Consider the following 24,466-nt stretch of genomic DNA (forward strand, 5'->3'; position numbering starts at 1 on the left):
TAAAGCCTGACACAAATATTTGGCATTCATGGGTGCAAAATACGAGTTGGTACCGGCCATTGACAGACCAAAACCCAATTTTACTGTTCATTTCAGGTTATTTTTGTAATTATTTTTTAGCATAGGTAATTTTTGTAAATATCAAAATTTTTTGGATTATTTTAATAAAATAGCCGCAAAAAGGCAATGTCAAGATTAAAGCCCCTATGCATGTTTTGGGCATCTTTTAAACTTTATAGCAACAGATGCACAACATAATTTTGCATTCCAACTATTGAGATATGAGTAGGGAAGTATGACCTTTCAAAAATATTAATTTTAAAAATAGGAAACACAAGGCACAATTTGGACCTTCAGTTCATGTTTCTTTTACTTTCTTTTTTCTGTTTTGTAGCCACTTTTTTCTCCTCTTTTGACTATCATGCTTATTTCATGGCATGACTGGAGATGTTCTCAATCATCTCCTACTAACTCCTGGTTTACACTTGTACACCTCTTCATTACAGATAGAACTGTAAATTATCAACACCAATGGTTCTCTACCATCTTTCAACACATAAAAATCTCTAAAAAAAAAAAGTTCCCTTACTTGAACTGTTTCCCTTCAAACGTCTGACCGAACTGCCAATTCGCTGGTGCAACACTGTAAGATGCAACCGTCCTTCCGGTACTCGCTGTTACCTCAAAAGAAAGTGGCTGTCCCACAAGATTAATGTTGGAGTGCCAGTTTTGTCCCCAATTCCTTGCCATTGGCATCCACCCTGTTTTGGAGCCCTTCACTTTCACTCCCACAACTTCACCATCCAATCCCACATTGGTAATCAAGACCTGAAAGAAATGAGCACTCCCACTCATGCTGAATCTCATCCCTCCCCTTCTTTCACACTTCACCCTACTCAAATGTTTGCAAACAAAAACAGTCATTTCAGTTTCTTTTATGGTAAAAAGTTTTGTTATAGTTGGAGTCAGATATGTTTTTATATACCTCTTATACTGAACAGGTACAATTTCTGCTGTTTTTTCTGCAATTTCAACAAATGCAGCCTCAGACATCTCAAAGTGTTCCTTGGGGAAATTACACCACCCACCATAATCTGAAGAAAGCCCGTAATTTGGTGGACAAAAATCTGTAGCTGTGAGGATGACTGAGGGACTCCCTTGGAGACACCATAAGATATGGTCAACACATCTGACCTCAAAGCAAGCTCCACATGTACTCCCTTTGTTGAACAGCATGGTACTAAGTCCTGCACTGTATTTCCCATAGCTGGCCTTATGAAGATCCCCATAACCACAAGCTCCTTCTGCAAGATCAGGTGACTGATATTTAACTTGGAAATTGAAAGAGCATTGCTAGGAAATGGCAAAAAAAGTAAAAAGTACCTGTGATGATTGATGCATCTGCTTGTTTGGTATATGTTGCAGTAGCTGATTTCCATTCTCCCTGCTTGGAAATGACTTGGGAAGATATTGTTAGCAGTAGAATCAAATAGAAAACATGAAGTTGAAGGGTACCCATTTGAGATAAACGATCTCTCTGAAGTGAACTTTTGAGTTATGCTTCAATATGGTTCTCTTTGCTTTTAACTCTTTATTGGGATTGTTGTTAGAAGAAGGGTAAAGAAAGCCTTCCACCCTTAGCAAAGGACCTCAAAGTCCTTTGCTCTATAGCGTTGTAAGTATGAAAATTTGATCGTAGGCAAAAAGACAAGCAGAGGATGGAAGTCCATGGTTCACATTGTGAGATTAAATTTGGAGACCCCAAAAAAGAGAGTGGTACCTTTCCTGCATTTTGGTAGAGAGTTAAAAGAGGGTAGAAGGCTTTAGTGATGGTGGCAGACATGAAACGCAGAAAGTGTTGAAAGAACTAAAAATATTGTATGGAAGTTTAGATTTATTTGTAGCAAAGCAAGCACTCAAACAAAGTCAAGATACATACATCCATTTCTCTTCTTTTTATGCAAGAAATATAATAAAGGACAATGACTTCACATCTTTTTTTGACTGTTGGGATTGGGAACCTCTCACCACTCATGTATCATATATCCAAGGCTAAATTTTTACCAATCAACAAAATGCAATGGGCTGTAATGTTGTTTTTATTTGCACTGAACCTTGTTTCTGTTTTCATTGTGAGGCAAGGGTCAAAATGGTTTTTTCCAACTACTCTTTGCTGTCTTTATTTTACTAATGCTTTTATCGTTAAAAAAGACATAAATATTTTTTAAAATAAAATAAAAAAATTGTTTATATAGATATAATCATTGGAATTTAAAAAAAAATAAAAATGTTGATATTGATAGTTGAATTCGGCGGGGATGATAAGAACGATAATTAGCTAAAGTGGGCCACTGTGAGACATTGTTGCCCGAATTGGTTGCCACCACTTTGGCACAATTTGCCATTATTTGCCACACAAAAATTAAACAAATTTGGGCTATTTAACTAAAATAATCCAAAAAATTTTGATATTTACAAAAATGACTCAGGTTCAAAAACAATCACAAAAATAATCTGAAATTAACAGTAAAATTGGGTTTTGGCCTGTCAATGACCGGCACCAACTCGTATTTTGCACCAATGATTGCCAAATGATTGTGTCAGGCTTTAAAAAATTAATTTTTTTAGTTTTGGCCTGTAAATGGCAGGTACTAGGGTATTTTTTTTTAAATCGTACCATATTGGTATACAAAATACGAGTTTCAAAAAAAATTTTTTTTTGGGTGCTGGCCTGTCAATGACCGGCACCCAGCACAACACAAAAAAAATTCGATTTTTTTTTCAAAAAAAATTTTTGTTGCTCTTTAACAATACGAGTTAAAAAAAAAATTTTGGGTGCAGGCCTGTCAATGCTCAGAACCCAGTACAACAAAAAAAAAATTTAATTTTTTTTCAAATTTTTTTTTGCTATTTAAAAATACAACTTTTAAAAAAAAAAAAATTGGGTGCTAGCCTGTCAATGGCCAACACCCAGTACAACAAAAAAAAATTATAATTTTTTTTCAAAAAAATTTTTTTTGCTCTAAAAAAATACTAGTTTTAAAAAAAAAAGTTTTTTTGGGTGCTGGTCTGTCAATGGTCGACACCCAGTACAACAAAAAAAAATTCAAATTTTTTTTCAAATTTTTTTTTACTCTCTAAAAATACGAGTTTTAAAAAAAAAATTTAGGTGCTGGCCTGTCAATGGTCGGCACCCAGCATGACAAAAAAAATTCAAATTTTTTTTCAAAAAAAAATTTTTTTGCTCTCTAAAAATACGAGTTTTAAAAAAAATTTGAAAACAAATTCAATTTTTTTTTTGCACCCAAAAAATATTTTTTTTAAAACTCGTACTTTTAGAAAGCAAAAAAAAAAATTTTTGAAAAAATTTTGAATTTTTTTTGTTGTACTGGGTGTCGGCCTGTTAGCACCAAATTTTTTTTTAAAAGTCGTATTTTATAGAGAAAAAATTTTTTTTTGAAAAAAATTCGATTTTTTTTATTGTACTAGGTGCCGGCAATTGATAGGCCAGAACCAATTTTTTTTTTAAAACTCGTATTTTTAGAGAGAAAAAAAAATTTTTTTGAAAAAAAATTCAAATTTTTTTTTGTACTGGGAGCCGTCCATTGATAGGCCAGCACCCAAAATTTTTTTTTAAAACAAGTATTTTAAGAGAGCAAAAAAAATATTTTTTGAAAAAAAATTGACTTTTTCTTTTTGCACTGGGTGCCGGCCATTGACAGGCTAGCACCCAAAAATTTTTTTTTTTAAACTCGTATTTTTAGAGAGAAATTTTTTTTTGAAAAAAAATCGAATTTTTTTTGTTGTACTGGGTGCCGGCCATTGACAGGCCAGCATCAATTTTTTTTTTAAAACTTGTATTTTTAGAGAGAAATTTTTTTTGACAAAAAATTTGAATTTTTTTATTGTATTGGGTGCCGGCCATTGACAGGCCAGCACCCAAAATTTTTTTTTAACTTGTATTTTTAAAGAGCAAAAAAAATTTTTTTGAAAAAAAATCGAACTTTTTTTTTGTTGTACTAGGTGCCGGCCATTGACAGGCCAGCACCCAAAATTTTTTTTTAAACTCGTATTTAGTATACCAATATGATACGATTTTAAAAAAAATACCCTGGTGCCGGCCATTGATAGGCCAAAACTAAAAAAATTAATTTTTTAAAACCTAACACAATCATTTGGCAATCATGGGTGCAAAATACGAGTTGGTGCCGGCCATTGACAGGCCAAAACTCAATTTTACTGTTCATTTCAGGTTATTTTTGTGATTGTTTTTGAACTTGAGTCATTTTTGTAAATATCAAAATTTTTTGGATTATTTTAGTAAAATAGCCACAAGTTTGAGATTGATCGTGGAAATAGCTTTTTTAATCTCTCTCTTTATTTTCCCACTACATTTCTATTGGATGAATATTCGTGAGTTTTAATTATAGTATTTATTAATAGATAAAAACCGAGTTGAGAAAATAATTTTAATTAAATAAATAATATTTTAATAATAAAAATTGATTTTTGGGTTAAAATAATTATGTTAGATTGTTTTAATCTAATTTAAAATTAATTGCATATATAATTATTTCTAATACATGGAATGTTTAGTTAACTCAAATGTAATGTATATAGCATGGGTAACATATTCTGTAGAAATTTAATGAAATTGAGATATGGATTTGTGAAATTATAATTGTAACTTCCTTGACAATTATAATCCAAATTTATAACTACAAATTTTCGATTTTGGTTTACCCATAAAGAAGTTAACATTTAGAAGAGTCATAGGTGTTTTTAAAACCATTTTGTATGCATGAAAGTTACTCAAAAATTGTCAACAAACTATTTGAAGTTACAAACAAAACTTTCTAAAAGAAGCAAATACCAATTCTTCACATTTCCCCTCAATGCAGTGGGGGAAGGCTTTGCACTTAAAACATCAAATGCTCCTAAAATATTTATATAGTTATTGTTCTGGATCAAGTGCTTGATTAGGTCCTTATCCCTTCATAAATTTCTTTAGGGAATCCGAAAGTTTGCAGCAAGTTAACAACTACAATCTTTGCAGTAAGTTAACAACTACAATCTTAAGCGTGAAGGGGTTATTGGAACAAGACACCTAATCTATTTCTTCAACACCATGCCTTAAAGCTTGAATAACTCATCTTAATGCCTCCATTTCATCATGCCAAGCTTCTTGTTGATAGGGAAAAACTTGTTGTGGTCAGCATTTTGGGGCAGGGGTTAGCTTCATCATGTTGGGCTTGAAATTGAGAGATTTTGACATGCTCCTTACTCTCTTATTATTCTAATATTTTGGTAGAGTTATTCTTGGTATTATTGGCATTGTTGCTCTTGCTACATCATTTATGTTGGTTATTTGATGAAAGAATATATTGAAATAGAAGGGAATAAAACAGAACAAAGAAGTAAAACAAATTATGAACTATTATTTTTTATTACAACATATAAGTTTACATGAACAACTATGCTTAAATAAGCTAAAAATAATAATGAATAATTACAAGTTGGCAAATCTTGGAACTTGTATAGTACAACTTACCTCTATATTGGTTGATTATAGTCTAATTAGAAACCAAAATATCTCATAAAAAATTATCATCGTTTCAGTGCAAGTTGACAACTTGCAGAGAAAGGGCTTGCATGTATAAGCTTGTTTAACAAAGTTAGCACATTTGGTGACTTCGCATTTTTAGCGGGCTCGCACATTTGATGAGCTTACAATTTTGGATGAGTTCACAGTTTTAGATGAGCTTGTAGGTGTTCGATCTTTGTTCGTCATTGCATGGATTGCCACTTTGCAACACTCCTCCTTATCCTCCATGCTGTAAACCCCAGTATCATATCGTAGCTTCTCGAACTTTATCTTCCCAAGAGGTTTTGTTAGAATGCCTACTAACTGATCTTGCGAACTGCAATGAAACAAAGTTACTTCCTTATATTGTTCCACTTCTCTCACAAAATGATACTTGATTTTGAAGTGTTTTGTTCTTCCATGGAACACTGGATTTTTTGCAATTGCGATAGCAAACTGATTATCGCACTTTATCTCTATTGCCTCCCATTGGTTTAAATTCAAACCATTTAGTAGCTTCTTTAACCAAATGGCTTAGTTTACAACAGCTGCAACATATTCTGCTTCAGTAGTTGATTGTGGTATTGTTTCCTGTTTCTTTAAGCTCCAACAAAAAGCACTGGATCCTAGAATGAAGAACTAACCTGAAATGCTCTTCAGATCTTCAATAGACCCAACCCAATCACTGTCAAAGTACCTAAGTAACTTGATCTTTTCAGTCTTTTCAAACTTCACTCCATGGCTTAGAGTTCCTCTTACATATCACAACAAACTTATAACAAACTCTTTTGGCTGATCTGTAGTGGTTCACATTGCAGCAATGCATGTACCTTCACAACAAACTTATAACGAACATTATGTCAGGTCTGGATGCAATCAAATAAAGCAAACATCCAACCAAACTTCTATAGCTTGTTTCATCAACTCTTTCAACATCTTTATTGCAGACGAACTTCTCACCTTGTACGATAGGGGTGTTTGTTGGTTTACAATTCTTTATACAGTATCTTCGCAAAATCTTCATCGCAAACCCCTTTTGGTTTATAAAAATTGTATCGCAAGCTTGAATTACTTCTAGACCGAAGAAGTATGTTATTTATTCCAAATCTGGCATTTCAAACTTCACTTGCATCTGCTCTTTGGAATCTACAATTAGTTCACTGTTGCTGCCAATCACAAATAAATCATCAACATAAAATGATATAATGTAAAGAGTTTCATTACCAGCTTTCTTCACATGTAGTTTGGGTGACACTTCTTTCAAATTCCAAGTCTGTTAGATGATTGCCAATCCTTTCATACCACACCCTTGGTGCTTGTTTTAGGCCATACATAGCTTTCTTCAGCTTGTATACCTTTGCTTCGCATCTAGGCACTACGAAACCTTAAATTTGATCGACATAAATTTCTTCCTCTAGGAAACCTGTAATGACCCAATCCACGGGCACCGGAAAAGTGAGCTATAAGGCCTCCGTCTTAGTGAAATAAGTTCGAAAATAATTATGAGTCTAGTGGTGTGTCAAATTAGGTTTTAATTAAGTGAATTTAGCTTAATTTAGAGAAATTAGTAAAAAGAACTAAATTGAATAAAGGGTAAAAGTTAAATTCTAAAGTAATAGAAAATAAAAAGGATTAAAATGGTAATTAAACCATTTACAAAAATGAGGCGGCATATGTGTTAAAAAAATCTAAGATTTTATTATTATTATTATTATCATTATTATTATTATTAATTATTAGTATTTTTTATTAAATTATTATTATTATTATTTTTAAATTAAGTTAAAGATATTTATTAATTAAATAATTAATTTATGAGATTTTTGTTTGACAAACAAATTGAATAATGATAATTGTAATAAAAATATTGGTACATTTGTAACAAATAGATATATGTACACTTGTAATAAAATAATTAATTAAATTATTAAATTTTGTGTAAAAAATGGTGACAAATGTATGGTATTGATGGTATACACTTGTGTGTATATAATTAAATACTTAATAGATATTTAAAATAAATATATTATAATATATGTTAATTAAATAAACAAAGTAAATAAAAGAATAAAAGAATGAAATAAAAAGAAACAAAGAAAAGAAAGAACAGAGACATTCGAAACAGAGCAGGAAGAAAAGGGGAAAGAAAAGAAAAAAGGAAAAACTAAAAGTTTAAGGTTTAAAACTTTGATTGGTAAGTCATTTAAGTCCTTTCTATTTAATTTTGATGTTTTAGAAGCTTTAAAACAAGATTTTGATGAAATTAAGTTGATAGTTCAAGAGTTCATGTGTTTTCAAGTAGGGTTCATGTTGGACAAATTATGGAATTAGGATTTTAATTGAATGAATTTTAAGCTAGAATTGATTAAAGGATTAAATTGTAAACAAGACTATAAGTTTTGTGTTGTAGGGACTAAATTGAAGAAATTTCGAAATTAGGGAAATATGCTGGAAATTTTATTGTTAAATATAAGTTTAGACAAAATTTGAATAGAAAAAGAGAGTGAATTGGATTAAGAAAATAATTAAGTTTAGTTAGGATTAAATTGGGAATAAGGTAGGAATTGTTTAGAAATTTAATTATTTATTATAATTAATGCTGTAAATAATAATGTAAATTACTATTATTTTCGTAGCCAACAAAGAACTTGAAGCATCAGCATCGAAAGGAAAGGAGAAAGTCATCGAGGACAAAAACGGGAGAATTAAGGTGTGTATTACTATAATTCGAATTTTAATTAGTATTGATTGCTGAATTTTTAATTGTTATGTATGGTAAGTAAGCCTTGAGGTAAGTATGTGAAATTGATATGAATATTGAGTGAAAATGGAAGTGATGCAAATTGAATCAAATTGAATTGAATAAGTGAATTATGGAATATGTGATTATTTGAAAAGTGTATTGATTGAAAAATGAATGGTGATTTGAATTGTGAATTGAAAGTGATATAGAATTGAGAAAGTGAATTGAATACCCTATTAACTAATCGGGCTGAGTCGGATATAGTTGGCATGCCATAGGATTAGAAGTGTTCATGGATGCTTCGACCTCGAGTCGATGAGACACTGGGTGTCACTATATTTCTTCGGATAGATTCGATGAGGTACTGGGTACCAACTTTACTTCGGCTAGGCCGATGAGACACTGGGTGTCAACTATTACTCCAAACTATCCGATGAGGCACTGGGTGCCATATTGGTGTGTTTGGTTAGATCCGTGCATCCGCCAAAGTCCGAATTACGTTAATAGGGTGAAAAATTGAAATGTGAATTTAAGGCATTGAAATGAGTAAAAGAAATTGAATTATGAATAGAAATTGGAATTGTGATAGAAAGAGAAAAGTATGAGCTAAATGTTCATAAGTGATTTAAATTCAAGTTTGTGAAAAATACATTGATTGACGAATAATTAAATTGAATTGTTATTATGAAATAAAGAAAATAAAAATAAAAATAAAAAATGAATTAGTATTTAAGAAATTAATTGTTATGTATTTTAATATTCATATTTTTATTATTGATGATATATTTTGAATTATGGTAATACCACTGAGTATATCCATACTTAGCGTACGGTTGTTTCCGTTGCGCAGGTTAGTAGAAGTCAATTGTCTTGGCTCAGCATCCAGAACATTCCCGACTCCAACACAAATTTGGTGATGTATATTTTTCTTTTGGGTAAAGGTCGCATGTACATAGGTGTTGTTTAGTCACTTGAATATGTATATTACTTTGGGTAGTGAATGATGAATTATAAGATTTAGATGAATGAAGTTTTTAATCAATTTTGAATGATGCTATGATAGTTATTAAGTTAAAAATTATGTTAATGATATAAATATTAGTTATATGAATGTGAAACATTGGTGTTGGTTGTTTTGGTTTGAATTTGCAGGGGGTTTTAGGTAAAAATAAGCAGAAATGCTGCCGAAATTTTTATAAAAAAAATGAAAAAAAACGAATATTTTTCCGGAACACTCGAACAAGTCCCGTTTTACTTTTAATACGTGTTTGAACTTCGAGAGTCCAATATAGGGACTTAATTATTATATTATACTATGAAAGTTATATTAATTATAAATTATATGTAAGTTGTCTGATATGTCCGGTAATGCCTCATAACCTAGTTCCGACGACGGTTTGGGGTTAGGGGGTGTTACAAAACCATTTAGAAAGGTTGAATTCAAATCCATTTGATGTATTCTCCAACCCTTTTGAGCTGTAAGAGTTAGTAATAGCCTTATGATATCTAACCTCGCAACAAGTGTGAAGGTTTCAATGAAATCCACTCTATATTGCTGGCCAAACCCTTTCGTAACTAATATGGCTTTGTATCTGTTGATTGAACCATCAGGATTCATCTTAGTCTTGAACATCCATTTAACTCTAATTAATTTCTTATGAACTGGTCGATTTATCAGCTCTCATGTTTCATTTTTGTTGATCATGCTGATTTCATCTTTCATGGCACTTAGCTATTCAATTTCCTGGGTTGCTTCTTCAAATGTGACTGGTTCCAGCTTCGCCATATTACACCTTTAATAGACATTAGTGATCAACATGGTCCCTCGCACAGGATGGTCATCAACTAATTCATTTTCAGTTTGATCTCCAGTGGGTTGCAGATCGAGTTTCAGTCCCCATTGTTCACACATATCCTCCTCTATTGCATTCCATTTCCAAATTTTCCCTTCATCGAACTTTACATTTCTACTTATAATCATCTTCTTGGAGAAAGTATTATAAATTCTATAACATTTCTTAACACTGGAATATCCAACAAAATTCCTTGGTTGTTATCTATTGTCCAACTTGTTTCTTTTCTCTCCTGGAACACGAACAAAATATGTGCAACCAAACACTCTTAAGTGAGAAATAGGGGGTTTAAAACCATACCAGGCCTCGAATTGTGTCTTCTCTTCAGCAGCTTTAGTTGGCAGTCTATTTAGCAAGTAAACAATAACGTTTATTACTCTACCTAAAAATCATTTAGCAGTTTGCTCTCAAACAACAAGCAGCGAGCCATATTCATTATTGTTATATTTTTTTCTTTCACTTATTCCATTTTGTTGTGGAGTATACACATTGCTCAACTGATGATGGACACCAACCTCTTCGCAGATTTTTTGAAACTTTTCTGAAGTGTACTTTGCCCCATTCTCTGACCTTATCATTTTAATTTTACAACCAATTTGATTTTCCACCATAGTTTTAAACTTGAAGAAGATTTGAGCCACTTCGAACTTTTTCTTCATATGGTACACCCAACAGAACGTTGTACATGTTGGAAAATTGGGTTTGAAAAACGCAGCGAAAAATAAATTTAGGGAAAAACCAAAGTTTTAAAAACAAATTTCCAAAACAAGTACTTGGTTGTGATATTTAAAGTAATAAATACTTAATCAAAATTGTAACTTTTCGATTCGTCTAGGATAAACATTTCGACCGAGTAGTCTCTTCTGCTATCCTCAAGCTCACATTTGTCGAGTGTGGACTCGCTTCGAATCATAAAATTTTTCACAAAAATTACCAGTGGGGTAATTTTATAATTTCTCTAAACTTTTAGGCCAAGTTGTAAATAAGAAAAATATCTCTAGAAATTTTTTGAAATAATTTTTTTAGAGAATTTTCTCTCTACAATTTTCTCTTGAATTTAAATGTGTGAAACAATGACACAGTGCTCTCTTTATATAGGGAGAATTTAGAGAGTTCAACTATGATTAAACTTAATCACTTTAATATTAAATTAATATAATACTTATCAAGATAAATATTATATTAAATTTAATATTAAATTAATAAAATACTATTCAAATAAGTATTAAATTAAATTAAATATTAAATCTATTAAAATAATATTATTTTTAGAATAATTAATCTGAAATCAAATTATCTAGTAGAGTCCTAGTAGGACTGTGATTCCTCCACTACTCAATCGTCGAAGACCTATCGTCGTCGACCATTTTCTAGCCACCAGAATGCCACCGTCGTAGTCACTGGCACCTCATGCTGGTTAAATTTCTACCGATTCAGTCCGGGCCAGTGACAGCTCGACTGATCTGGTCCAGCCACCGGTTGGACCATTGGCTCGGTTTCACATACCAAGTCCGTTTCAACCAGTTTTTGGGTCTTGGTATCAGTTTTGGGCTCTCGAGCGCAATTTACAATTTCAAGTTCAATTACCCATTGACTTAAAAATTAATTTCTAAAAATATCATATTAATTTTAATTAATTTGATTAATTTAATTTTACTTTATCAAAATTAATTTTCCCAACAATCACTTAGATTTTCCAAATTAATATTTCAAGAAAATTCTTTAACCAAATTCTCTAATTGAACAATTCTTACAACCACCCAATTTAATTCTACATTGAATAAATCGACTCAGTTAAATTATTTCTAAATTTGTAGAAATTTATTCTGATTTAAATGCAATTCGATCGAGTTTTTGTTGAGCTAGTGGAGGGACCAACCAGACATATACAAAAGCTCTAGTAATTACAATTATGTCCAGAAGTATTGTTTTGATAATTTGTAATTACTTAATCATGGAGTCAGTCCACAAAAAGTACCATGATTGAAAACTCTTTATCGTATACTCTTTACGAAAATAATTCATCTAATTACTTTGTCAAATGACCTCGTCATGTGTGTGTCACCCTCATATGATATCATTAATCCTTTGAGTTAAATCTGTTCACTCAATAAAATCCTATTTTATCTCATTGTCACTATTATGTCTTCTTAATGATTAATATGATTACTGTCAACAAATGATTTTGATAAATTGCTTGTTCAAAAACTAGCAACCCATTATCATGTTCTATATTTATCAATTCACACAATGCCAATGAGAGGATATTTATAACTCTTTAATTAAGCCATAAATTTCACTATTGCTAGTAAAGCCATGCCATACACAAGTCATATACCCAACATACTGGTTATCAGCTCGATCATCTTTGGAGCATAAGCCTTCACTTATATCAAAATACATGAGTTATATACGTATGGTCAGTGACTAACTTAGGATTTAGGTAAATCACACCATGAACGTCACAAGTGAATTAATTTACAAACAAATTTAGAATTAATTCATCTTGAATCCAGTCAAATGTATCATTCTGCCAATGAATACATTTTTGTCTCTCCCTATGGAGTTAACTGCTCTGATAGCCAAGACTAGCCATTTCCTCAATTGGAACTGTAGATGGTATAATAATCCTTCTCAATATTTGAATCAAATGCTTACTTTGATTCTTTTATAGGATTATGGACTTGTTTAGATTATCTACTAAAGTAAGTTGTCTTTCTCGCAATGTAAACATTCTTACAATGCCACTTATCATCAGTTGAACTTAGACAATCAATGAGTTAATATTTTCTTTTCACAATTTCACTATGCATGCAAAATATGAAAGACAGAAATACAAAAGACATAATAGTGAAATATGAAATTAACTTTATCTATTTATTTATTTATCATTCAAATAAATAGAAAACAATTACATGTTTATTATAATATGAACACATTTCCCAATAGTACATCATCAATAGAAACCACAAAATACCTACTTCCATTTGACGAACATGTTTTAATGGGTTCGCAAATGGCAATATGTATTAAATGTATCTTTTCACTAGCTCTCTATGCACTGTTTGCTAGAAATGGAAGCTTCGCATGTTTTATAAGCTGGCACACTTCACATACATCTTCATGATCAGCAATGCTTGATAAGTTTTCAAACCAAATTATTTTTGGACATTTAAATTAAATATATTAGTCAATGTGTCTCATTCTCCTGTGCCATAATTTGGTTTCATCTAGCAAACTGGTATAAGCAACAAAAGTTGCCAAATTCCAATTAACAGTAAAACTTCTATCAGCCATTGTTGTTGATATGAGCTCACATCCACTAAGATCAAAGATTAAACCTTTATTGTCCTTGAATACCACAGAATATCTCTTCTTGAGTAGCTAACCTACATTTAGTAGATTTTGATCTATGTCAAGAACTAAAAGAATGTCAGTTACAAGTTTAATACATGATAGTGTTTTAATCAAAACATCTCTCTTTCCTACTGCTTTAATGTACTGGTCATTTTCAACTTTCACCTTGGAATAGAAACTTGTGTCAATGCTTCTGATGATGGTTGCATCTGCAGTCATATAACTTGCACAACCATTATTAACAAGCTAGTTCTTTCTTTTATTGTTGGAGGGTTCGCATGGTGCAGTGAATTGGACTTTGTAAGAGGCAACGAACATAAATTCTTCTTGATTAGCTTCTGCTGTTTGTGCATAAGCATTTTGTAATACCCCTACCCGTATTCATTGCCGGAATACGATACGAGGCATTATCGGAGTTTACGAATTAATTTTTTTTTTATATTCAATATAGCTCCTTTATAAATATCTAACCTTCCCTGCAATATTAAATCGAGACCAATCCACATCAACCAAATCAATTCAACATATTTTCAAGATAAATTCATGCATATTTATAAGATAACGTCATCACATATCTAAAACCAGGTTTGTTAACCATACTAATGGCTAACTTTACATTCATTTCACGTTAACATTTACTTTGTTAGCTTATACATGCCATTGATTTCCAAAATAAAGTTTCTTTATATACCGAAATCCTGAGGTTGACAGTGTGATGTGTCTCCGACCAAATCCGACCTCCGAGCTCTTAACACTACAAAACGGGGTAAGCACTTTGTGCTTAGTAAGCTCATGTAACAAGAATTATACTTACCTAATATTTTCAATACAATATAATAAACATTCATATATCCATTCAATGCATTATTACCCTAACATGCACAAACTCAACATTCAAGTTAGTACAATAATTTCCATGTATCAATAATATATATACCATGATTGATGAGCTCGTCAATACCATGATTTCCATTTCCTTGTTATTTTTCCATATTTATCCCGTTGAATTTATCGGAATTTCGATGGATTTTCAGAGGTACACTTTTAGTGTACAATTCCGGGTCCGTCAATTCATATTCATGTACGCACATACCCATTTCAGAGAGCACGCTCCCGCAAACCTCAACCTTGCAGCGAGATTAACAGTCCAGGCTAAATCCCCTGCAATATAAACTCATAGAGTATTGTCGGGATCACCAGTCCAGGCTAAATTCCCTGCAATGACAATTACTCTAATGAGCTTGGATTTGAATTACCAGTCCAGGCTAAATTCAGACCCTAATTCAGATTACCCGTCCGGGCTAAATCCATTTTAACATATTCTTCGGGAGGGCTATGTCAAGATAGGATCACCCGTCCGGGCTAGATCCTTTTTACCGTCAATTCCTTTTCAGAGATCCATCGAATTTTCCTTTCATTCAAACGGAATTTCTTCTCATTTTATCAAATATATCAATGTTTCATTAATTTTCATACAATGAACACTCAAATCATATTCACATCAATAACATACAATCTCGAGCATTTAAGAATATAATTCAAGTTACACGAACTTACCTTGATACTTGTTTGTAAACAATAAAAATCTACTAATCCCGAACTTTTTCCTTTCCTCGATCTAGCTTCGTATTTGAATCTTCCGGATCTAAATAAATAAATTTAATTATCAATTTAATACATTTCATGTTCATATGCAACATTCTCTATAATTCAACTATTATTTATAGTTCATTCAAAGGTGTCTACTTGAGTCATAGTCACTAAATTATTTATAACTTGAGCTACGGAACTCCAAATTAAGATCCGTTAATTTTACCTGAAACTAGACTCATATATATTTTTACCATAAAATTTTCAGAATTTTTGGTTTATCCAATCAGTACATTTTATTCTTCAAAGTCACCCCTATTCTGTTGTCTAACAGTTCTGACCCTTCTTCACTAAAAATAAATTATCTCTTTATACAGAATTCAAATGATGTTCTAGTTTGTTTCTATTAAAAATAGACCAATTAAGAATTCTATACATATAAATTTAAGTCCCTAATTATTTTTATTCAATTTTTATAATTTTTCAAAGTCAGAACAGGGAACCCGAATTCATTCTGACCTTGTCTCACAAAATTTATTATATCTCAAAATTTAAAAATTCATTGCTTACAATATTTCTTCTATGAGAAACTAGACTCAATAAGCTTTAATTCCATATTTTTTTCATCTTCTAATTCGATTCCTACAATATTTGGTGATTTTTCAAAATTAGTCTACTGCTGCTGTCCAAACTGTTTTAGTGCAAGTTGTTTATTACCATTTTTCCCCTAAGCTTTTAATAAATGATAATTTCGTCCCTACTCAATTAGCCTCTCAATTGAGCTGATTTTTCTCAATTAACATTTTATTCTATCACCTTAAACTAGTTTACAACCTTTAGGAATCAGAATTTCAGCAATAGACTTTAATTCCAAACATTTTCACAATTAGGTCCTAAAAATCAATTTCCATTGAAATTGCCTAATAAAATCATCTCATAAACAAATTAAAGATTTAATTTAATTCTATTTCATCGTAAACTTACAGCACTCAACCATGGTGACTTTCAATTTCATCCATGAAATCAAAAACTAATGAATTTAATAGTAGGACCTAGTTGTAAAAGTCTTAGAAACACAAAAATTACAAGAAAAAGGCAAGGATTAACTCACTGGGTGCAAAAATTATGAAATACCAGCTTAGAGAACCCTCCTATGGCGTTTTTAGCTGCTGGAATTGAAGAGAAATGAAGAGAAATCTAGATATTTCCTATTTAGTTCTAGTTTTATTTAGTTAATTTTGCAATATTCCAATTTTACCCTTAATTTATCAATTTTTCTGCTAATTTGATACCCTTGCCGTCCAGCCCGAATAAATTTTGAGTTAATTACCTTTTAAATCCTTTCTCATTAGACTCTTAAGCTATTTAATCACTCTAGCAACTTTTACACCTATTACAATTTAGTCCTTTTCATTTAATTGACTACCCAAACATTAAAATTTCCTAACGAAATTTTAATACCACACTAATAACATTTCATAAATATTTATGAAATTATTTTTGACTCGGTTTTAAGAGATAGAGGTCTCGATACCTTGTTTTTACCCAATTTCTTCAATAATTTCTTTTTCTATCTAATCACTAAATTGGTAAAATTTTTCTATCAATATTTTCATACGATTTTCCTATCATATCAATTTTCAAGAAAAAATATTGAAATAAATTTCTCTTTAAATCGAATCTATGGTTACGAAACCATTGTTCCGATAACCTTGAATTTAGGCCATTACAACTCTCCCCCCCTTTAAGGATTTTCATCCTCGAAAATCTTACCAGTAAAGAGGTTTGGGTATTGTTTCCTCATTGCCTCCTCCGGTTCCCATGTCGCTTCCTCAATCCCGTGCTTTTTCCACAATACTTTCACCAAATTTATATTTTTATTTCTAAGCTCTTTTGTCTTCCGTGCCAATATCTTGACTGGTTCTTCACTGTAAGTCATATCCGGTTGAATCTCTACTTCTATCGGAGAAATAACATGTGAAGGATCTGATCGATATCGTCGTAACATAGATACATGAAAAACATTATGGATTCTATCAAGTTCCGGTGGTAATGCCAATCGATAAGCGACCGGTCCAATTCTTTCTATGATTTCATAGGGCCCAATAAATCTTGGACTCAATTTACCCTTTCGACCGAATCGAAGAACTTTCTTCCAAGGAGACACTTTCAGAAATACCTTGTCACCGACTTGAAATTCAATCTATTTTTGTTTAAGGTCGGCATATGATTTTTGACGATCGGAAGCTGCTTTTAGACTATCCCGAATAACCTTTACTTTTTCTTCTGTTTCCCGGATCAAATCAACCCCATGTATCTTCCTTTCACTGAGCTCTGTCCAATATAACGGTGTTCTACATTTTCTACCATACAAAGCTTCATACGGAGCCATTTTAATACTAGACTGATAACTATTATTGTAAGCAAATTCAATCAAAGGTAGATACCTCTCCCAATTACCTTCAAACTCTAGTATACAACATCGGAGCATATTTTCCAATACTTGAATTACACGCTCAGATTGACCATCATCGAGGATGAAATGCAATCTTTGAAATACAACTGAGTACCCAAGGCTTCTTGCAATTTGTCCCAGAAACGAGACGTAAATCGGGGATCTCTATCTGATATAATGGAGACAGGCACTCCATGTAGCCTGACAATCTCAGATATGTACAGTTCAGCTAGTTTATCTAAAGAATAATCCATACGTCATTCGGAATAAAGTGAGTCGACTTTGTTAATCGGTCAACAATCACCCAAATAGCATCTTTTTTCCTCAAGACAAAGGTAGCCCGATACAAAATCCATAGTGATTCTTTCCCATTTCCATTCCGGTATAGTAATTGGCTGAAGTAACCCCGAAGGTACCTGATGTTCAACTTTAACTTGTTGACATATTAAACACCTTGATACAAACTCGGAGATATCACGTTTCATTCCCGACCACCAAGACATCTTTTTCGATCATTATACATTTTATTACTCCCGGATGTACGACATAGTACTACTGTGGGCCTCGCGTAGAATCTTCAGATGAGCTCAAATTCGAGGTACACATACCCTACCTCGAATAATAAACAATCATCGAACCAATCAAATTCGTAATCATTACGACTCACACTGCGTCGTTTAACTCAGTAACTTCTCATCATTCTTCCGAGCTTCACATATTTGCTGTAAAAATGTCGGTTTAGCTCTCAATTCAGCTAGGATTAAACCATCATCATCAATAATAACCGGTATTTATAGCTCAGAAAAGCAACAGAGATTTCGGCTCAAAGCATCGCCTACAACATTAGCCTTACGTGGATGGTAATCAATAATCAAATCATAGTCCTTTATCGTTCAAGCCACTGCTACTGTCTCAAATTCAAATCTTTCGTGTCATCAAATATTTCAAGCTTTTATGATCAGTAAAAATATGACATTTCTCATCGTACAAGTAATGCCGCTATATCTTCAAATATAAATACAATAGCGACTAATTCAAGATCATGTCTTGGGTAATTTCTTTCATGTGGTTTAAGTTGTCTTGAAGCATAGGCTATTACTTTACCTTCTTGCATCAAAACACAACCTAAACCATTTAATGAGGCATCATTGTAAATAACAAATTCCTTACCGGTTCAGTTGCACTAATACAGTGCTTTCGTTAATAGGTCTTTCAATCGGTTGAAACTTTGTTGACATTCATCACTCCACTCGAACTTTACATCTTTCTGCAATAATCGAGTCATTGGAGAAGCTATCATAGAGAATCCCTACACAAATCTCCGATAATAACCAGCTAAACCCAAGAAAGTTCTAACTTCAGATACATTCTTCGGTGGATTCCAATTGTCAATAGTTGAGATTTTACTTGGATCTACCCTGATGCCTTCGGCAGATACAATATGTCCTAGAAAACCCACTTCTGGAAGCCAAAATTCACATTTACTGAATTTAGCATATAACTGCTTCTCTCGCAGAATTTGCAACACAATTCTCAAATGTTTTGTATGTTCTTCTTCATCCCGAGAATAAACCAAAATATCATCAATGAATACTACTACAAATCTGTCTAAGTACGGTCTGAATATCCAGTTCATCAAATCCATGAATACTGCAGGTGCATTAGTTAGCCCAAACGGCATAATTAGAAACTCATAATGCCCGTACCTAGTTCTAAAGGCTGTTTTTGGCACATCTGACTCCTTTACTCAGAATCGATAATAACTCGATCGAAGATCAATCTTTGAAAACACAAGAGCACCTTTCGGTGATCAAATAAATCATCAATCCGGTAACGGTACTTATTCTTTATGGTTACTTTATTAAGCTGCCGGTAGTCGATATACAATCTCAAAGACCCATCTTTCTTTGTCACAAACAGAACTGGAGCACCCCAAGGTGAATGACTCGGTCGGACAAAACCCCTGTCAACAAGTTCTTGCAACTGTGTCTTTAACTCTTTTAATTCTATAGGAGCCATCCGGTACGGAGCTATGGAGATCGGAGTAGTTCCCGGAATCAAATCTATAGAAAATTCCACTTCTCTTTCTGGTGGCAATCTTGGTAATTCTTCTGGAAACACATCGGAAAATTCACATACCACTGGAATTGCCTGTATCTTTGACTCAGATACCTTGGTGTCGAGTACATAAGCCAAGTAAGCATCATACCCCTTTTTGACATACCTCATGCGCCATTATCGAAATCATATCGATAACCCTCTCGTCGATCGATTTAACCCGAGTAACTCACCATTCTGACATTTTAGCACAATATATTTTTGTTTACAATTTACTACCGCATCATGCTGGGTTAACCAATCCATACCCAATATCACGTCAAATTCATCAAATGGCAGTAACATCAAATCAGCCGGGAAACAATAACCTCTTACCATCAGTGGACAATTTTTACAAATTTTATCCACCAACACAGACTCGCCCGGGGGTTCGAGACTTTAACCATAAATTGATGAGGTTCAACAGATAAATTTTAATAATTGCAAGTTTAATACATATATATGAATCGTAGAACCGGGATCACCAATGCAAGAATATCGAGATCAAGTAAAGAAAATGTACCAAGAATAACATCGGGTCTTTGAGGCATCTTCTTTGGCACGAATGGCATATGTCCTAGCAGGTGCTCGTGCTTCAGGCCTACCTACAGTATCTTTTGTAGCTCTTCGACAACCACTGACATTACCGGATGGTCGAGGTGGTCTACCTCTCGAAACTGGATTACTCAGCTTCGATATCTGTTCAGCTTCTTTTTCACCCCTTTCTGGACAATCTCTGAGGAAATAGTCAAAAGAACCACACCGGTAACAAGCCCCGCTCTTTAATCGACATTCACCAAAATGAGCTTTATTACAGTACTGGCATCTCGGTTTAGGAGTGCCAACACTGCCAACACTGCCTACACTGGTCACTGATGGAGTAGAAGGCCTTGGATTAGTGCATTGAGAATCTCGCTCTTTGCCCGAATACCCAATAGCTGAAGTAGAACGATCCTGATATTTCTTCAATTTCTTTGAAGCAGAAAACTGGGATTTTTCCATCGGTCTTTTACTAAAAATTCGAGCTTCCCTCTCAGCCTGTTTCTTTTCTTTGCTCAATTCTTCTGCTTTATAAGCTCTCTCTGCCAATGTAGCAAACTCTCGAATTTCAAGAATTCGATCAGAGTTTAATGTCTTCATTTAACCCTTCTTGAATCATTTGCACATTTCACCGACCGTACCCATTCTCGAGCATATTTACTCAATCGAACAAATTCTCTTTCATATTCAGATCTCGATCATTACCTGTTTCAACTCAAGAAATTCTTTTCTTTTCGATCGAGAAACCTCTGGTGATATATTTTTTCGAACTCATCGAAAGAATTCCCATGTAATTTCTTCTTCGGAACAACTGAAGCTTTAGTATTTCACCAATGGTAAGCTGTATCTTTTAGCAGTGAGACGGCACATTTCAGACATTCTTCTGGTGTACAAGATAATTTCTAACCAGAATTCAGCCCGTTCGGAATCATCATCAACTGCTGCTTGAAATTCTTTGGCCCCATATTTTCGAATTTTATCTACTGGAGCTTTCCCTTTTCGATGATTCAAGACTGCCTTGTGGGATCTCGGGAACCGGTGGAGGAGCAGGAGGGGGAGCTTGAACTTACTACACTACAGGGTTAGTTCTTAAATATTGATTAAACCATTCATTCATCATTTGAAAGAAGGCTATTTTTGCCTTCTCCCTCGACCCTCGTCTCGGCCTTCGCCGCTAGTTTATTCTCTTTGTCTTTGAAGCGGAGCATGACTCCAACTTCCTCAGATTGAGCTCGGTCGGATGACATTACTATAAGAAAAACACATTTTAAATGGTCGGAGATATCACACTATCAATAATAATTTAAATGGCATGTATAGCTAATCCCGTATTTGCTACATCGGTCCTAGAACCGCTAAACCGCATTACCTCGATACCAATAAATGTAATACCCTACCCGTATTCATTGCTTAAATAGGTACGAGGCATTACCGAGTTTACTTAATTAAATTTTTTTATATATTCAATATAGCCCCTTTATAAATATCTAACTTTCCCTGCAATATTAAATCGAGACCAATCCACATCAACCAAATCAATTCAACATATTTTCAAGATAAATTCATGCATATTTATAAGATAACGTCATCACATATCTAAAACCAGGTTTGTTAACCATACTAATGGCTAACTTTACATTCATTTCACGTTAACATTTACTTTGTTAGCTTATACATGCCATTGATTTCCAAAATAAAGTTTCTTTATATACCGAAATCCTAAGGTTGACAGTGTGATGTGTCTCCGACCAAATCCGACCTCCGAGCTCTTAACACTACAAAACAGGGAAAAAGGAAACGGGGTAAGCACTTTGTGCTTAGTAAGCTCATATAACAAGAATTATACTTACCTAATATTTTCAATATAATATAATAAACATTCATATATCCATTCAATGCATTATTACCCTAACATGCACAAACTCAACATTCAAGTTAGTACAATAATTTCCATGTATCAATAATATATATACCATGATTGATGAGCTCGTCAATACCATGATTTCCATTTCCTTGTTATTTTTCCAAATTTATCCCGTTGAATTTATCGAAATTTCGATGGATTTTCAGAGGTACACTTTTAGTGTACAATTCTGGGTCCGTCAATTCATATTCATGTGCGCACATACCCATTTCAGAGAGCACACTCCCGCAAACCTCAACCTTGTAGCGGGATTACCAGTCCAGGCTAAATCCCCTGCAATGACAATTACTCTAATGAGCTTGAATCTGAATTACCAGTCCAGGCTAAATTTAGACCCTAATTCAGATTACCCGTCCGGGCTAAATCCATTTTACACATATTCTTCGGGAGGGCTATATCAAGATAGGATCACCCGTCCGGCTAGATCCTTTTACCGTCAATTCCTTTTCAGAGATCCATCGAATTTTCCTTTCATTCAAACGAATTTCTTCTCATTTTATCAAATATATCAATGTTTCATTAATTTTCATACAATGAACACTCAAATCATATTCACATCAATAACATACAATCTCGAGCATTTAAGAATATAATTCAAGTTACGAACTTACATTGATACTTGTTTGTAAACAATAAAATCTACTAATCCCGAACTTTTTCCTTTCCTCGATCTAGCTTCAGATTTGAATCTTCCGGATCTAAATAAATAAATTTAATTATCAATTTAATACATTTCTTGTTCATATGCAACATTCTCTATAATTCAACTATTATTTATAGTTCATTCAAAGGTGTCTACTTGAGTCATAGTCACTAAATTATTTATAACTTGAGATACGGAACTCCAAATTAAGATCCGTTAATTTTACCTGAAACTAGACTCATATATATTTTTACCATAAAATTTTCAGAATTTTTAGTTTATCCAATCGGTATAGTTTATTCTTCAAAGTCACCCCTGTTCTGTTGTCTAACAGTTCTGACCCTTCTTCACTAAAAATAAATTATCTCTTTATACAGAATTCAAATGATGTTCTAGTTTGTTTCTATTAAAAATAGACCCATTCGGAATTCTATACATATAAATTTAAGTCCCTAATTATTTTTATTCAATTTTTGATAATTTTTCAAAGTCAGAACAGGGGAACCCGAATTCATTCTGACCTTGTCTCACAAAATTTATTATATCTCAAAATTTACAAATCCATTGCTTACAATATTTCTTCTATGAGAAACTAGACTCAATAATCTTTAATTCCATATTTTTTTCATCTTCTAATTCGATTTCTACAATTTTTGGTGATTTTTCAAAGTTAGTCTACTGCTGCTGTCCAAACTGTTTTAGTGCAAGCTGTTTATTACCATTTTTCCCCTAAGCTTTTAATAAATGATAATTTCGTCCCTACTCAATTAGCCTCTCAATTGAGCTTATTTTTCTCAATTAACATTTTATTCTATCACCTTAAACTAGTTTACAACCTTTAGGAATCAGAATTTCAGCAATAGACTTTAATTCCAAACATTTTCACAATTAGGTCCTAAAAATCAATTTCCATTGAAATTGCCAAATAAAATCATCTCATAAACAAATTAAAGATTTAATTTAATTCTATTTCATCATAAAATTACAGCACTCAACCATGGTGACTTTCAATTTCATCCATGAAATCAAAAACTAATGAATTTAATAGTAGGACCTAGTTGTAAAAGTCTTAGAAGCACAAAAATTACAAGAAAAAGGCAAGGATTAACTCACTGGGTGCAAAAATTATGAAATACCAGCTTAGAGAACCCTCCTATGGCATTTTTAGCTGCTGGAATTTAAGATAAATGAAGATAAATCTAGATATTTCCTATTTAGTCCTAGTTTTATTTAGTTAATTTTGCAATATTCCAATTTTACCCTTAATTTATCAATTTTTCTGCTGATTTCATACCCTTGTCGTCCAGCCTGAATAAATTTTGAGTCTAATTTCCTTTTAAATCCTTTCTCATTAGACTCTTAAGCTATTTAATCACTCTAGCAACTTTTACACCTATTACAATTTAGTCCTTTTGATTTAATTGACTACCCAAACATTAAAATTTCCTAACGAAATTTTAATACCACACTAATAACATTTCATAAATATTTATGAAATTATTTTTGACTCGGTTTTACGAGATAGAGGTCTTGATATCTTGTTTTTACCCAATTTCTTCAATAATTTCTTTTTCTATCTATTCACTAAATTGGTAAAATTTTTCTATCAATATTTTCATACGATTTTCCTATCATATCAATTTTCAAGCAAAAATATTGAAATAAATTTCTCTTTAAATC

General features: G+C 32.7%; 1 protein-coding gene and 2 long non-coding RNA genes across 3 annotated transcripts; 1 reads left to right on the plus strand and 2 right to left on the minus strand.

Moving 5' to 3' along the window:
- Positions 1–232: 232 nt before the first annotated feature.
- LOC108478798 (expansin-A20) lies at positions 233–1,893 on the minus strand. The gene is made up of 3 exons (XM_017781256.2): positions 1,384–1,893; positions 986–1,304; positions 233–892 (listed from the first exon to the last, which is right to left on the minus strand). The coding sequence occupies exons 1-3, from the start codon at positions 1,517–1,519 to the stop codon at positions 586–588; spliced, it is 762 nt and encodes a 253-aa protein (XP_017636745.1). The 5' UTR covers positions 1,520–1,893; the 3' UTR covers positions 233–585.
- Positions 1,894–7,639: 5,746 nt separating this feature from the next.
- On the plus strand, positions 7,640–9,464 carry LOC128285111 (uncharacterized). Its single transcript, XR_008275523.1, has 3 exons — positions 7,640–7,778; positions 8,221–8,294; positions 9,178–9,464. It is a non-coding gene; the product is annotated as an uncharacterized LOC128285111 (long non-coding RNA).
- A 4,598-nt stretch (positions 9,465–14,062) lies between these two features.
- On the minus strand, positions 14,063–15,254 carry LOC128285156 (uncharacterized). The gene is made up of 2 exons (XR_008275581.1): positions 15,095–15,254; positions 14,063–14,291 (listed from the first exon to the last, which is right to left on the minus strand). It is a non-coding gene; the product is annotated as an uncharacterized LOC128285156 (long non-coding RNA).
- Positions 15,255–24,466: the final 9,212 nt, after the last annotated feature.

The sequence above is a fragment of the Gossypium arboreum genome, chromosome 12 (genome assembly GCF_025698485.1).
Source record: "Gossypium arboreum isolate Shixiya-1 chromosome 12, ASM2569848v2, whole genome shotgun sequence".
NCBI classification, from domain to species: Eukaryota; Viridiplantae; Streptophyta; class Magnoliopsida; order Malvales; family Malvaceae; genus Gossypium; species Gossypium arboreum.

Excerpts from the sequence above, each read along its gene's own strand:
- LOC108478798 (XM_017781256.2), bottom strand. The coding sequence starts at position 1,519 with ATGGGTACCCTTCAACTTCATGTTTTCTATTTGATTCTACTGCTAACA. Across the intron at positions 1,305-1,383 it reads AGATGCATCAATCATCACAG|AAGGAGCTTGTGGTTATGGG; the intron begins GTACTTTTTACT and ends CTGATCTTGCAG. Across the intron at positions 893-985 it reads GTACCTGTTCAGTATAAGAG|GGTGAAGTGTGAAAGAAGGG; the intron begins GTATATAAAAAC and ends ACATTTGAGTAG.